At 58.7% G+C, this 14,487-nt stretch overlaps 1 protein-coding gene across 10 annotated transcripts in view; it reads right to left on the reverse strand.

The window, feature by feature from the left end:
* Col11a2 (collagen type XI alpha 2 chain) overlaps window positions 1–14,487 on the reverse strand; it is a 29,614-nt gene that overhangs the window by 8,034 nt on the left and 7,093 nt on the right. For 2 of the 10 annotated variants that reach the window (XM_037200193.1, XM_037200191.1), the window contains 38 exons: window positions 13,917–13,994; window positions 13,512–13,763; window positions 10,023–10,082; window positions 9,894–9,935; window positions 8,927–8,989; window positions 8,197–8,271; window positions 7,655–7,741; window positions 7,369–7,425; window positions 7,133–7,186; window positions 6,993–7,046; window positions 6,856–6,909; window positions 6,720–6,773; window positions 6,517–6,570; window positions 6,389–6,433; window positions 6,248–6,301; window positions 5,770–5,814; window positions 5,493–5,546; window positions 5,280–5,324; window positions 5,101–5,154; window positions 4,871–4,915; window positions 4,588–4,641; window positions 4,456–4,500; window positions 3,980–4,033; window positions 3,570–3,677; window positions 2,843–2,896; window positions 2,508–2,561; window positions 2,361–2,405; window positions 2,066–2,119; window positions 1,905–1,949; window positions 1,759–1,812; window positions 1,612–1,665; window positions 1,416–1,469; window positions 1,188–1,295; window positions 971–1,060; window positions 745–798; window positions 422–529; window positions 194–301; window positions 48–101 (listed from right to left, as the gene is read on the reverse strand). In XM_037200193.1, the coding sequence (XP_037056088.1) occupies window positions 48–101; window positions 194–301; window positions 422–529; window positions 745–798; window positions 971–1,060; window positions 1,188–1,295; window positions 1,416–1,469; window positions 1,612–1,665; window positions 1,759–1,812; window positions 1,905–1,949; window positions 2,066–2,119; window positions 2,361–2,405; window positions 2,508–2,561; window positions 2,843–2,896; window positions 3,570–3,677; window positions 3,980–4,033; window positions 4,456–4,500; window positions 4,588–4,641; window positions 4,871–4,915; window positions 5,101–5,154; window positions 5,280–5,324; window positions 5,493–5,546; window positions 5,770–5,814; window positions 6,248–6,301; window positions 6,389–6,433; window positions 6,517–6,570; window positions 6,720–6,773; window positions 6,856–6,909; window positions 6,993–7,046; window positions 7,133–7,186; window positions 7,369–7,425; window positions 7,655–7,741; window positions 8,197–8,271; window positions 8,927–8,989; window positions 9,894–9,935; window positions 10,023–10,082; window positions 13,512–13,763; window positions 13,917–13,994 (2,523 nt within the window). Of the gene's footprint in view, window positions 1–47; window positions 102–193; window positions 302–421; window positions 530–744; window positions 799–970; window positions 1,061–1,187; window positions 1,296–1,415; window positions 1,470–1,611; window positions 1,666–1,758; window positions 1,813–1,904; window positions 1,950–2,065; window positions 2,120–2,360; window positions 2,406–2,507; window positions 2,562–2,842; window positions 2,897–3,569; window positions 3,678–3,979; window positions 4,034–4,455; window positions 4,501–4,587; window positions 4,642–4,870; window positions 4,916–5,100; window positions 5,155–5,279; window positions 5,325–5,492; window positions 5,547–5,769; window positions 5,815–6,247; window positions 6,302–6,388; window positions 6,434–6,516; window positions 6,571–6,719; window positions 6,774–6,855; window positions 6,910–6,992; window positions 7,047–7,132; window positions 7,187–7,368; window positions 7,426–7,654; window positions 7,742–8,196; window positions 8,272–8,926; window positions 8,990–9,893; window positions 9,936–10,022; window positions 10,083–12,478; window positions 12,656–13,236; window positions 13,764–13,916; window positions 13,995–14,487 lie in introns of those variants that run through there. The other 8 variants (XM_028861022.2, XM_037200195.1, XM_037200196.1 and 5 more) reach the window with 8 other exon arrangements.

Genomic DNA, 14,487 nt, shown 5'->3' on the forward strand with positions numbered 1-14,487 from the left:
TGAGGTCAAAAGCCAGGAGGTCGAAAGTCAAGGTCACGAATGCTTACATGCTCGCCTTTGTTCCCTTTGGTACCCTTCTGTCCTGGGTCCCCCACCTCACCCTGCAGGAGAGGAGATATGCAAATTAGATGGAGGTCAGAGGTCAGCAGTCTCAGGTGGAGAGAAGACTGGACATATCTGTAGGTTCCCTCACCTTGTCCCCATCCTCTCCAGCCACACCTGGGGGTCCCGCTGGACCAGGAAGCCCCACAGGACCCTGCACCCCGTCACGGCCAGTGGGACCAATAGGGCCCTTCTCACCCTGTAGGAAACAAGGGAAGAGGTAACGGCTTGGACGCAGCCTCACCGGCACGCATCTCCACAAAACATCCTGGCAGCCATTGGCCCTCAGTTCCCAGCTCAGCCTCCTGCCCCTGCTCACCGGGACGCCTTTCTCTCCTGCTGCTCCAGGGGGACCTTGTGGGCCTGGACGCCCTGGGGGACCAATGGGGCCTCCTGATCCTGCTGCACCTCGCTCCCCAGGGGAGCCCTGAGAGAGAGAGAGATGGAGTCAGATCCTCCAGGAAGGAGACCCCAGGACTCCTGACCCCGGATCTCATAACAACAGTGAGTCAGATGCATCCTGGCTGACCCCAAAGGCCCTCTGCCCAGGCCCGTGGCTCCTGCCACATCCTGCCCGGCTCCCCCCTCACCCGTCCCCTTTCCTGGTTCCTGCCCGCTGCCTCCCAGGGGCCCCAGACTCACTGCGGGGCCTGGAGGGCCAGCTGGACCCTCATTTCCCTTCAGGCCAGGTCCACCCTATGAACCAGAGTTAGGGCAACAGGTGAGACGGGAAGGGAAAACTTCACAGGCATGGGACCCCAAAAAGGCGTGCTGGAAAGTATGGGTCAGTGAGATGAAAACAGGGAGTAACAGCAAGGGGCCAGGAGGTGAGGAACCTGTAGGCTGTTGGCTTTGGGGATACACTCACAGCAGTGCCTGGGAGGCCTCGCTCTCCTGGGAAGCCTCTCAGACCAGCAGGACCATCCTTCCCTGGGGCCCCAGGGGGACCAGGATCACCCTGAAATGAAGAGGGGGGGATAAGCCACAATGTGAACAGAGATCCCTGGCCCCTCAGAGCCACACTGGCCCCTTTCTTGCAGCCTCCCAGCCCCCCAGCACCTCCCCACTGGCCAGCCCTCACTGACCTTGGTCCCTTCCTTTCCAGCTGTTCCAGGCAGTCCTTGCTCTCCAGGAGGTCCTGGGGGGCCAGGGTGACCTCTCTCACCCATGGGACCGCTTTCCCCAGCTGCTCCCTGGGAAAGGCACAGTCCAAGCTCAGCCCTGTCACCCTGAGACCCCACTCTGCACCCCAAAGTGCCAGTCTAGGGCCCCTTCGTCTCCCTGGGGTACGCTCTCTCCTGGAGGAAACATACCTGAGGTCCCACCACTCCAGGGGGCCCTGGGGGCCCGGTCTTCCCTTGGAATCCCTGAGAGGAAAACGATAGAGTGAAGTCAGAGCAGGAATGGGCAAAGGTGGGTGACCCTGGGACAGGAAGTGCCAGGCTCCCGGGGCAGCTGGCTCAGCGGGATCCACGCCCCTCCCCGCCCTGCACCCCTGGAATCACTCACCACTTCTCCTCTCTGGCCTGGGTGTCCCGGCAGCCCGTCCTTCCCTGCGGGGCCCTGGAAAAGGTTTGGGGTCAGGTGAACTCTGGACAGGGAAGAGGGATGGGGGAGAAGGTAGTGAGGTGGGTCACAAGTCCGGGGTCGACTTACCGGAGGGCCTTTGGGGCCAGGAAATCCATTGGGGCCTTGAGGGCCAGGAAGACCCTAGAGACAGGGATGGGTGGGTGAAGCTCAGACTCAGGACGAAGTAGCTCAAGTGTCTTCCCCGGGGACGCAGGGGACAGAGCCACACTCACCCTCTCTCCGGGTGGCCCGTGGGGACCGTCACCACCTGATGTTCCCTGTGGGGGAGTGAGATGGACATTTATTAGCCATCCCCCCAAGGGAAGGCAGTGTAAGGGGGCGGGGCTCAAGGCCCAGCATCAGGAGACACCGCAACCTGGCAGAGTCCACCCACCTTGGCTCCAGACTTCCCAGTGGCACCCCGAGGTCCCCGCTGACCCCTCGGGCCCTAGGGAGACAGAAGGGGGGAGGTTAGAAATATCCTCGAGTCTTGAGGCGCCTTCCATGTCGCTGAGGGTGGCTGTGAACATCGGATCTTCTTGCTTCTACCTGATTCTGCGTTGCCATGCTCAACTGATGCAGAGCTGGGGAGGGAACCCAGGGTCTTAACGCGCCCATGCGGCACCTTACCCACTGAGCTACCCCACCCAGCCCACCCCTCGGATCTTGTGTCTGTGCACCGCACTCACTGTGGGGCCCCGTTCTCCCCGAGGTCCTGCTTTTCCGGACAGGCCCTGGTGGGAACGAAGTCAAGCAGACATTAGCCAAGGTAAGACTCCCACAGCGGCCTCTCCAACCCTCCAGCTCCAACCCTGCACCCTCCTCCCCCAGCTTACCCGAGCTCCCTTCTCTCCACTGGCTCCAGGAAAACCAGGAAAACCCAGGGACCCCTGTGAGGGTGGAGAAGGAAGCCGGTGAGGAGAGGGGCTTCAGGAAGGCCAAAGAGGGTGAGGAGAGGCCACAGAGGCAGCAGTGGCACCCCCCGGGGCTTGCCAGCAAGCCGACGGCCTTGGAAAGGCCCCACTGCTCCGTAGGCCTCTCCTTCTCATCTATAAGATGGAGTCAGCTGAATCCACTCCAGGGAACCCCACACTCTGCCAGTCTATGCTTCCTGGGGTCAGAGGTCAAGGAAGGGACAATAAGGAAGGACAGAAAGGGGGCATGGCATCACCTTGGGACCCTGGCGTCCGGGGTAGCCAGGCAGCCCGGGAACACCTAGCTTGCCCTGTGGAAGGACAGAATGCAATTAGGAGGGACAGGAGCCACAGACACCTAGCAGCAACACTCCCCACAGAAGCCCCACGGGGTTCCTGGCAGACTCCCCCAACCCCATCTCTGTCTCCTCAATCTAAATCTGCAGCTCTCCTGAATCCCCGCAGTCTGTGGTCCAGCCATCGCCACCCCGATTTCAGTTCCACCCGCCCCAGCACCCACTGCTGTACTACCCAGCCAGACCTCTCACAGCCTCTCCCCTCCCTGAGGAGGCTGCAGAGCTGTGGCGGGAGACAAGGGCCCTGTTGCTCACAGCCTGGCTCTGCCCTTCTTTGCTGGGTTCACAACCATCCTAATGTCCCCACACCTGCCAAAAAGCTTCATCTCTGAAGCGGGATTGTGGGGGGGCTACCTGCAGGACTGACAGGACAAGGCCTCAGAGCTCCCCTCCTCCTTGGCTCCCCTCTCCATATGCTTACCCCAACTCGCACCCCCATGGCCTGTGCCTGTCCTGCCAAGGATCTCTCCTTGACTTCTTATGCCCCGTCTCAAGGCACTGGTACACAGCAGGTGCCGTGCACAGAGGCACGATTAACTCAGAGCTATCTTCCACCGAGTCCCCGGCTTCCTGATGGCGCCCCAGGTCCAGCTACCCCAGGGGCCGAGCCACTGTTCCCCATCATCACCTTCTCGCCCATGAGCCCAGTGGGTCCAGGGTCCCCTGTAGGTCCAGTGCGTCCTTTCGGCCCTTCAGGGCCGTCTTCTCCCCTGGAGCCAGGGACTCCAACCTCACCCTGAGAGGAGATTGGGGAGGTGAGCGTGGGGGACAGAGGTGGGTCTAGGCCCCCAAAGGAGAGAGAGGCTCCAGCAAGGCTCGGGGTGGGGTGGGCAGGTGTCCGATACTGCAGGACAGCAATTCCCACAGGAAGAGAGAGGCTGGAGGGACCGGTGTGGCCCACTATGTGGCCCCCATCTCACCGGGACACAGCAATGGAGAGAGAAGTCTCCCGGGACATGGAGCACAGCAGGGCGGCTCAACGTGGAGGAGCAGTGGGGTGGGGGGTGGGGAACTTGGCGGGTAGGGGCTTCCACTCACCCTGTCTCCTTTCACGCCTACGTCACCTTTGAACCCAGGAAAGCCATCCTCGCCCTGAGGAAGACGGAGGTGAGAGGGCACCACGGAGGAGGGTGGGGGAGTTGGCGCGGGTTCAGGGGACACGGGTAAAGGGGTGGGTTTTAGAAATGGGAGGGCAGGTGGGCACTGAGGGAGGGGGGGCGGGTGGGCACTGAGGGAGAGGGGGCGGTGGGCACCGAGGGAGGGGGCGGGTGGGCACCGAGGGAGGGGGGGGCGGGTGGGCACCGAGGGAGAGGGGGCGGGTGGGCACCGAGGGAGGGGGGCGGGTGGCACCGAGGGAGGGGGGGCGGGTGGGCACCGAGGGAGAGGGGGCGGGTGGGCACCGAGGGAGGGGGGGGCGGTGGGCACCGAGGGAGGGGGGCGGGTGGGCACCGAGGGAGAGGGGGGCGGGTGGAGGAGGAGCCCAGGTACTCGGAAGTCAAGCGCACAAGGCTTACCTTTTCACCCTTGTGGCCCTTCAGGCCCCGAATTCCATCCACACCCTGGAATGAGAGGAGGGCAGAGGTCACGTGACCGGCCGAGTTAGAGTACTGAGCCCCACACCCACCCAGGCCCTGGTAGTCGGTTACCTTGACACCTCGAGGGCCAGGGTATCCTAAAGGACCCTGCGGTCCAGAGGGCCCCTAGAAGAAGACAGAGAGGGACTCAGGCAGGTCCTCAGGATGTCGCTGTGAGGGCCTCAGGGGGGGCCGGAGAACGCAGTAACAACACCGGGGTTTGGGGGTGTCGTGGAACTTAGACACAGAGCACTGTCAGAGCCAAGTGAAGGGTGACGGGAAATCCCCAGGACTCTGAGACCCTTCCCCGAGCTGAAGACACCCTCAGAGGGTAAAGAGGTGTGGAGGGTCTCACCTGGTTCCCTTTGGTTCCAGGGGGACCTTCCTTCCCGGGGTGACCCTGTAAGAAGGCGGCAGAGAATGTAACTGCTGAGCCCAAGAGTCCCCAAATTGCACTGTGTGCTAAAGAAGCCGGTCCCACAGGCAGCCGCCATGACCTTACAGCAAAAGGTACACACTGATAGACAGTCACGGAGGGAGCTTGCCCGTGACATGCTGGGCAGAGTAGAGGTGAGGGGCACTCACCGGGAGTCCGTCTGACCCAGGCATGCCAGGGAGCCCTGGTTTCCCACGAGGACCCTGCAGGAGGATGAGGAAGATCGTGGTCACTAAAGAATCAGGATTTCACAGCCAAAGTCCCCGGAGAGAGGGAAGCACTCCTTGCCCATCCCCAGAACCCGATGCCCTGAGGTTCAGTCACCCACCTTCTCTCCATGAGGACCGATGGCACCCTGGGGTCCGGGGAGGCCCTGCATGTGGAGAAAGAGAAGTCACGTGAGCCACAGGGCTGTGCCATCCTCTACATCCCCATTAAGCACGAGAGCAAGAAGGGCCCGATGACCTGTCCCCATCCAGAGTGTGACCGTGGTGAGGCCTAGGGCAGTCACTAAGGTTGGGAAGAGGGCAGGACCGCTCACCTGGGTTCCAGGAGTGCCCTGCTGTCCAGGGGGCCCTGGCTCTCCTTGAGGTCCCTAGAAACAAGCAGCCAGAGAGGGCCAGGCCAGGGCCAGGCAGGGGTCAGGCAAGGGTCAGGCAGGGGTCAGAAGATAGTGATAGAAGAGAGAGGATAGAAAGCCTCAAGGGTAACCAAGAGGACAGGGTCAGGAGACAGGAAGGGGTTCAAGATGGCAGCCAACAGGACAGGGTAAGGGACTTGCAGGGAAAAGGGGCGGGGTCTCTATGCCCATCACTCACCAAACTCCCTTTGGGGCCATGGGGGCCATCCATGCCTCGGATTCCCTGAAACACAAGATGGGGTGAGCAGGCTGGAAGCTGGGGCCAGGCCAGGAGCTCTGCGGTTTCTGAGAAGCCCGGCCTGGTCATCCCAGAGGGTGGACGGCAGACGCCCCATCAGACCACGCATTCATCTCAGACCCAGGCTGGCATAGCCTGTCCAGATCTGCAGGGCGTGGGCCTGTGGGTTTGAGGGCTTCTGTTCTGTTTTCCTTGAGGATTTTTGTTGTTTTGGGGCTACAGCCAGAACCCTGGTGCACTGCACTACACGGTCCACAGGGACTTCGTGGGGGGAAGCTGGAGCAGAAGTAAGTGGGGTGCAGAAGTGGAAAAGCTCACGGGCAGAGGAGGAAGGGGGAAGGAGGAACGCAGTTAGGAAGGGCGGGGAACTGGAGAGGTCAGGGGTAAGGTCGGGGCTGGAAGTCAGCGTGTCACTTACCGGCGGCCCCGGAATACCAGGTGGACCTTTGGGGCCAAGAAGTCCTCTGGGTCCCTGCATTCAGAGTTGACAGGGACAGCATGCGTGAGTGACAGGGAATGTGTCCCTTGTGGCTTCCCCAGGGCACCCCAGGACACTCACAGACTCTCCAGGCAGCCCTCGGGGCCCAATGTCTCCATCATCACCCTGGAGAAGGAAGGCGTATTAAATGAATCAATCTTGCCTTCTAGACTTCTGAGTGTAGCCCCTGCCCTGACCACGGCACTTACACGCTCTCCATCTTCGCCGGGAGGCCCAGGAAGACCCTGAGCACCGGTATCACCCTGGAAAAGGAGGGAACAGTGAAGAGGAGTCTCGGGTCCCCTCATACAGATCCCTTCGCTGCTGAGCCCCCCAGCCTCTTACTCTGAGGTCCCTACTTCCCCCCTACAGATCTGTCCCCATCACTGCACCCAGCCTCCACCATACCCACCCTGTGTCCCTTCTCGCCGGGTAGCCCTGGAAGTCCGTCAAAACCTCGGTCACCCTAGGAGGAAGAAGAAGAGAGGTGAGGCGAGGCCTGGCGGGCAGGCCAGGCAGCCACAGGTGTCAGAGGATAAGCACGCTACCTTCACACCAGGTTCTCCGGGCATCCCGCGGGCTCCGTCGGCACCGGCCCGGCCCTGGGGGTACAAAGCATATGTCAGAAGAAGTAGGGACGTGGTCCTCTGTCCTCCAAGCTCATTTCCATCCCTAGAGGACTCACCCTTCGCCCAGCCTTGCCAGGAGGGCCTGTGAGGCCCTGAGGTCCTCTGGGGCCCTAGTAAGGGGAGAGACAGGGATGGTTAGTGGGCATGGACCAGAGGGACATTGGGCTGCCTGCCAATCAGATGTGGGGGCTGTCACCTGAGGACCCAGGTCTCCGGATTCTCCTTTCAAGCCAGGGCTCCCAGGCTGACCCTGCGAGAGAGAAGATGGCCGTATTGAAGGATATAAGCAACAGTGACCTCAAAGGGCCCCCCAACCCCGGCCGCATCACCCCACCAAAGAAGCAAAACACCTTTTGACCTGGTTCTCTGACAAACTATCTACAACCACACACACGGATAAAGAAATGCTGCTTTAACATCCAACCCACTCACCAAGGGTCCAGGGCGGCCCGTGTATCCCATGGGGCCAGGGGGTCCACGGAGTGCCAGCTAGGGGGGCGAGAGGGTCAGCAGAGATGAGAGGGGCCATCTTGAGGGCCCCAGCACACCCCCAAATTTGTCCTTCCTGTATCCAATCCTCATCCCGTGACCATTGCTCTGCATCTCTCCTCAGCCTAAGCAAACCCAGGCTCCCCCCACCCTCCTCTCCCACCTCCCTATGCCCCCCAGCACCTTCCCTTCCCCCCCCCTCCACCAGCACCCCTCTGCCCCTGCTCACCCGTGCCTGCTGCAGAATGGCCTGGGCCTGGGCCTCCTGGGCGGCCACCACGGGGCCCTTGTCACCCCCACTACTGCCAAACCGGAACTGGGGGGCACAGAAGATACACGTTCCCCACAGGAAATCCAAGTGCCCTCCAAGCCAGAGACGCCCTTCAACGTCTCGGCCGCGCCCCTGGCTCTGGCTAGGCGCTCAGAGGTTTCTAGAGTCTCCCTTCCTCCCACCCTCCTTCCCACACCGTAGCCACCCAATACTCTCCTCTGGTTCTTCATCTCCCAAAATAGGAGGTTTCTCTGCCCTCTTTTAGATGACCCATGTTAGGTTCCAGGTCTAAAGAGGCTGTAATCTCCCCACCCCCAAAGATCAAGTGCATCAGTGGATGCCGTGAACTCCAGCATCTCCCCACCATCATCGTCCACGTGCTGAGAACTCAGGCATGCCCCAGCATGCCCAGCTTCTCCTCCACGGCCTTCGTGGTTAGTTCTTGGTGATACAAACACTCCCCTCCCCCAACCTGTTTCAAAGCCCAGAAGATAACTCACTGGGAGCATCAGAGATGTGCCAGGAGGACCAGGGGCTCCATCTGATCCAGGGAGCCCTGCCCGGCCAGGGGGCCCCTGAGTGGGAAAGAATAAGAAAAAAGGGAGCCAGGAGCATGTCAGAGATCATTTTGAAATCCTTCCCTACAGGACCAATACAGACATCTCTAGAGCCCTCCTGAATGTTCTACCCTGTGAAAATGTAGAGAGATACCAGCTTGCTGTCCTCTCCAGCTACAGTGTGCATCCACACTCCAGGTTATGGGGAGCACAGTCAGGGTAGAGTGTGTTCCCACACTCCAATTATGGGGAGCACAGTCAGGGTAGAGTGTATGCCCACATTCTAGGTTATGGGGACACAGTCAGGGTAGGGTGTGCTCTCACACTCCAGGTTATGGGGAGCACAGTCAGGGTAGGGTGTGCTCTCACACTCCAGGTTATGGGGAGCACAGTCAGGGTAGAGTGCACCTGCACTCTAGGTTATGGGGAGCACAGTCAGGGTAGAGTGTGCTCTCACACTCTAGGTTATGGGGAGCACAGTCAGGGTAGGGTGTGCTCTCACACTCTAGGTTATGGGGGCACAGTCAGGGTAGGGTGTGCTCTCACACTCTCAGTTATGCGGAGCACAGTCAGTTCTTCAACTAGCCAGCTGATAACGGATTATTGAACACAGCACCCCACGGGGTACAAGTGGCTCTCCTCAGCTCTCCCCACCCCTAGAACATTCACTTACCCTCTCGCCAGGGTCTCCAACTGGGCCTGGGCTCCCCTGGATGCCAGGGGGTCCAGCCAATCCCTGAGGGACAAAGAGAAGGGCCATCAGACAAAGAGAGACACATGGCTGAGGGGTGGACATCGGACAGAAGGGCGTGTGGCTGGGGTGGACACTGGACAGAAGGGCGTGTGGCTGGGGTGGACATCGACAGAAGGGCATGTGGCTGGGGTGGACACTGGACAGAAGGGCGTGTGGCTGGGGTGGACACTGGACAGAAGGGCGTGTGGCTGGGTGGACATCGACAGAAGAGGGCGTGTGGCTGGGGTGGACATCGACAGAAGAGGGCGTGTGGCTGGGGTGGACATCGACAGAAGGGCGTGTGGCTGGGGTGGACACTGGACAGAAGGGCGTGTGGCTGGGGTGGACACTGGACAGAAGAGGGCGTGTGGCTGGGGTGGACATCGACAGAAGGGCGTGTGGCTGGGGTGGACACTGGACAGAAGGGCGTGTGGCTGGGGTGGACATCGACAGAAGAGGGCGTGTGGCTGGGGTGGACACTGGACAGAAGGGCGTGTGGCTGGGGTGGACACTGGACAGAAGGGCGTGTGGCTGGGGTGGACACTGGACAGAAGGGCGTGTGGCTGGGGTGGACACTGGACAGAAGGGCGTGTGGCTGGGGTGGACACTGGACAGAAGGGCGTGTGGCTGGGGTGGACATGGGACAGAAGGAAGTGTGCCTGGGGTGGACATCGACAGAAGGGCATGTGGCTGGGGTGGACACTGGACAGAAGGGCATGTGGCTGGGGTGGACATCGGACAGAAGGGCGTGTGGCTGAGGGTGGTCTCTACAGCAGCGCTGTGGGAATCTGGTGCCTGCTTTGGAAGCACCCTTCAGTGTGGAGATCTGGACATACTTGGGCAAGCTACAGAAGTACCTGCAGGAAACGTCTCTCGTAGAAGAAAGGCGGTTTATGCAAACACTCACCGCAGGGCCTTCTGGGCCAGGGGGGCCCTCGACGAACATGCCCTGTGGGGTCAGACATGCCAAGTTAGAGGCCACAGGGCCAGCACCCACCCCTTACTTCCTCCTCCGCCCGTCCACCGTGTGACTCACAGGCTCCAGCACCGCGGGCTCTCCTTTCTCTCCCTTCAGCCCCCGGGGTCCGTGGGCAACCTGAGGGAGACACACATGTAACCCCCAGTGGGGCCCGTGAATAGCTAGGCCAGCACAACCAACCCATCCCAACTCCAGCCTCACCTGCAGGACCTCCTGGACACTCTAAGCCAGTCCCCTGGCCCACCAAAGCAAACACACGCTGTGTCTCTGAGAGTCGCTTTCCCCTTCCGGGATTCCGAACCTCAGCATTCCTCTTCCTGGGGACCCTACCCTGTCACCAAAGGCTCCTTCTGACCCCAGGGATCCTTAGAACCCAAAGAGAGGTCTACTTTCTCATCCTAACCCCACCTGCTGAGTAAGTAGGTAGCTTTATTTCTTGGGAGCGAGAGGTAAGAGACGGAACTGGATGAGAAACTGATTTTAAAAGCTATGGGTTTTCTTCCAGAAAATGAAAAACATGTGCCCTAATATATAGAAGTTTATCTATAGCTTTTTTTTGTTATTTGTTTGGAGACACTCTTAAGAAAAGAATGCGGTGTACCCCAGGCTGCCCTCAAACTCAGTTCCCGTGCCTCAGCCTCCCAAGTGTTGGGATTATAAGTGTCACTGCCATGCCCATTTCTAATTGTAATTTCTAGCTGTAAGGGGTTCACGAGTAAAAAAACGCCTTTGAGGGGCTGGGAAGATGGCTCAGCAGTTAAGAGCACTTGCTGCTCTTGCAGAGAACCTGGGTTTGGTTCCCAGCACCCACATGGTGGCTCACACCACCTGTGACTCCACTTCTAAAGATCTAATGCCCTGATCTGACCTCTATGGGCACCAGGCATGCATGTGGTGGAGCTATATATAAACACACACACACACACACACACACACACACACACACACACACACACACGAAGGAGATTTAGAAAGCTGTTGTCCCTGATATCCCACATTCTGGCCTCTCAACTGGATATGGGGAAAATGCAGTTCTTAGGTTAGTTATCCAAACCTCAGAAGTAACCCTCACAGTCCCCTAGTTCTCTTCCCTGTAGGGAACTTCCCCTACTCCCATTTCTACCCCAGGTCCACCAGCCCCTCCCTCCCACTCCCACCCCAATTCCCACTCCAAGCTCTAAGGCCAGAACAAAGACAGTGAGAGAGAGGATGAAGGTCATCTGCTACCACCCCCAATTCTCCCCACAAAGACCTTCACAATCCCCGCTTCCACCCCCATCTTGGCCAGTTAGACGTGATCAGTTCCCAAATCCCAGCTCAACCCCAGAGACTCAGAAAGCAGCATGCAGCAGCAGCAGCAGCAGCAGCAGCAGCAGCAGCAGCAGCAGCAGGGGTGGCAGAGTCAGGTAAGTGGGCAGAGTTCAGCAGCAGCAGCAGCAGCAGCAGCAGCAGCAGGGGACGGCCGGCCGTGACAACAATGCCGGCAAAGGACAAGGTGGAGCCCACCATGGGAAGCAGTCCAGCAGAGAGGGACGTTTGAAGACCTGGGACGCCACTAAGGAGACAGAACAAAAGGGACACACACTTGGAAGCAAGACGGATGCCAGAGCCAAGCAAAATCAAACACCGCCAAGATGGCTAGAAAACACACTGAACAAACAGGAAGTGGTTAGAGAGACAGGAAGCCCCCGAGAAAAAAGAATCCAGGAAGTGGACCTTCAAAAACAACATGGCTACCATGGCCAAGAGAGAAAAGAAATTCACAAAACAAACAGAAAGTGACTCTTGCAAAGAGAATTAAGAGGATGAAAGGCAAGATCCAGAAAAAAACACCAACATCCAGGCTAGGACACACAGGAAATGGCCATGATAAATATCCAGGTCCATCCACAATGGATATCCTTATCATTTTGATCATCAGGGTTACCCAGGAAGTGGCTTATTGTCAAAGAAAAGTGCCACAAGACAGCATGAGAAATCAGAACACAAACAAACAAACAAACAATCCCTTTTAGCCTAACCTCACATAGTCACCAAGAGGGACATCAAGGCTACGGAAGACAGAGAAAGACACATCAGAAGTGGCCCCGAAGGTTAAAAAACGTCATGTGGGAAGTTAGGAACTTAGCATCAACATGGATACGAAGTTGTTTTGAGCCAGAGGAGATGACGGGTGAGACAGAAACTGGACACAAGGCAGTAGCTTACTGACGAAAAGCTTTATAACGTCTATCTCAACTTAGACAAGCAGCGGCCCAAAAGGAAAGTGGCCACGGTATTGCAAAAAGTCCGGTTGCCACCAACAGAGGACCTACAGGGAGACATGAGGTAAGACATTTGGCAAGAGAAAGCAGGAAGTGATCTCCTCAAGCAACACAGACATCTCTTGTGAAGAGAACATGACAAGCCAACAGGAAGTAGCTCACAGCCAACAAGGATCCAACAGGAAGCCATCCATGTAGCGCCCCCGATGGTGAAGGACGGACTAGGACGGACGGACTGCTTTCACTTACGGCTCCTGAGTGAGCGGTCTCCGCAGAGAGGGCAGGGCCAAGCTCCGTCTCCTCATGATAGTCCCCATAGCCAAAGGTGTAATCGTAGAGCCCTGCTGGGGGGTCTGTGCCACCCTCCCCATACTCCTCTCCCTGGAAACTGCCGACTGTTGGGGGAACCTGGGGATCTGTCTGCTCCTTCCCGAGGACAGGGGAGAAGAAGGGGTAGATGCGGGTGTTAGGCCTGAGAGGAGGTATCCTCTGGACCCCGGGGTTGACCACTTCTACCCCAAAGAACCTGAGGCGTTTTCTCCCCCCAGTGAGCAAGGGGAGGGGCCAAAGAGAAGAGGCATGGCTATTGACCACACAATGGATGTTTGGAAATGGATGTGGTTGGGGGAAATAGTGGAGAACAGAAGGGTGGCCGGAGGGCTGGACACAGGACAGTCCATGGACATAATGACAGATGAAGACTCTAAGACCACAGAGAGAAAGACAGAAGAAAGAAGTGAGAATGTTGGACAGAGAACGGAGCCAGGAATGGCACCGTGACAGGAAGGGAGCTCGCTTAACACCAACACAGAGAATCTACTTTAGAGTCAAATAATGATGAGGCCATGACACCAGAAGAAATGGCCACCCCGGACAGGCAGGTGGCAGGTCTGGGGTGACCAGAGAAGTCGTAAGTGGGTCTATGAAGAGCCCTCCGGCCAGGGAGGGGTGCTCATTGGGATGCTTTGTGGGGGGCTCCAGCTGGATGACCTCAGGGATGAAGTTACCTCTTCAAGGAATGGCAAGGGGCTGGACTCCGGGGCTCCTTCCTCTTCACCTGGGGTGGGGTACTAGCCCCAACGGGAGGAGGGAAGGAGTGGGGGGAGGTGAGAGGTTAGCAGGAAAGAAAGCGAAGCTGCAACCTGTCCCCACCACAGGCAGGCTCTGGATGGGGGGTGGGGGAAATCGCAGATCTTGAAGCCCCTTTGAGGAAGACAGTTTGAAGAGAGTCCGTCTCCACTTGTCTATAAGTTGGGGGCAAAGATCTGGATGCCCGTTCTACCTGCCGATAACTGCTGCCTCTGGTCCTGGGGAGGGCCCGGGCAGTGGGGGAAGCTGCCCGTGGAGCTGGGCGTCGGGAGGGGGGAGGCCGGCCGAGGGCTTTGCCAGAGCCTCCAGCTGGAGAGAGCCTCCTGGCTGGTGAGGGGAGCGCCTGCCTGGCTGCTGACCTCTTGGCAGGAGGGTTAGGCTTTCGGGGAGGGGTCCGACGCCCCCTAGGGGGAGGGGGAGCCCTGCGATTGGAGCTCTGAGGACGCTGCAGTGGAGAGATGGGGGGGGGCAGTGAGCAAGTGAACCTCCATAACTTAGTGTCTCCCAGAAACTGGGGCTGATGGGGACTTAAGCCTAAGAGATGTTGATAGGAGGTGCTGGGAGAAAGGGGAAAGGCGAAGGGGGTCCTCAAGTTTACCTGGTAATCAGGGGCCGTCCCTGTAGTCATCACATCGTAATAGGGGGGCTCGTAGTCATAGTAGAGAGACTCAGTGGGCTGGGAGCAGGGAGGGGGACAGACAGGGCAGGATTGGGGACAATGAAAGCGGGAGATTCCGGAGAGGCGGAGAGGTGGAGAGGTGATAAGGAGATGGTGTGGGGTTGGAGGATGAGAGTTGAGGTGACAGTGAGGAGGGAGAGGGTGGGAGAGGTGGGAAAGAGGAAATGGGTTCCCCATGTGGATAGAAGCAGACACGATTAAGAGATTGATCCTCTAGTCTTCAAATCACTGTCCCCAGAACACATCTGTCACCCCGACCATCCAGTCCCCCCCAATCTAGACTTTCACCCCCTTCCCACCCTACCCCTGAGGCACTTGGTGAGCAGAGACTCTGCTCTCTGTCCCCACACTTCCACAGACCACCCATCCTGGAGATTCCCCCTCCCTCGGTCCCTCCCTGTCACTCCCCTGGGTATCACAGCTTCGTTCCCCTGTCCCCCTCCTTAGGGCTCACCTGTCCCCTAATGTCTCCCAATCTCTTAATTCAAGA

The sequence above is a fragment of the Peromyscus leucopus genome, chromosome 16_21, assembly GCF_004664715.2.
Source record: "Peromyscus leucopus breed LL Stock chromosome 16_21, UCI_PerLeu_2.1, whole genome shotgun sequence".
NCBI lineage: Eukaryota > Metazoa > Chordata > Mammalia > Rodentia > Cricetidae > Peromyscus > Peromyscus leucopus.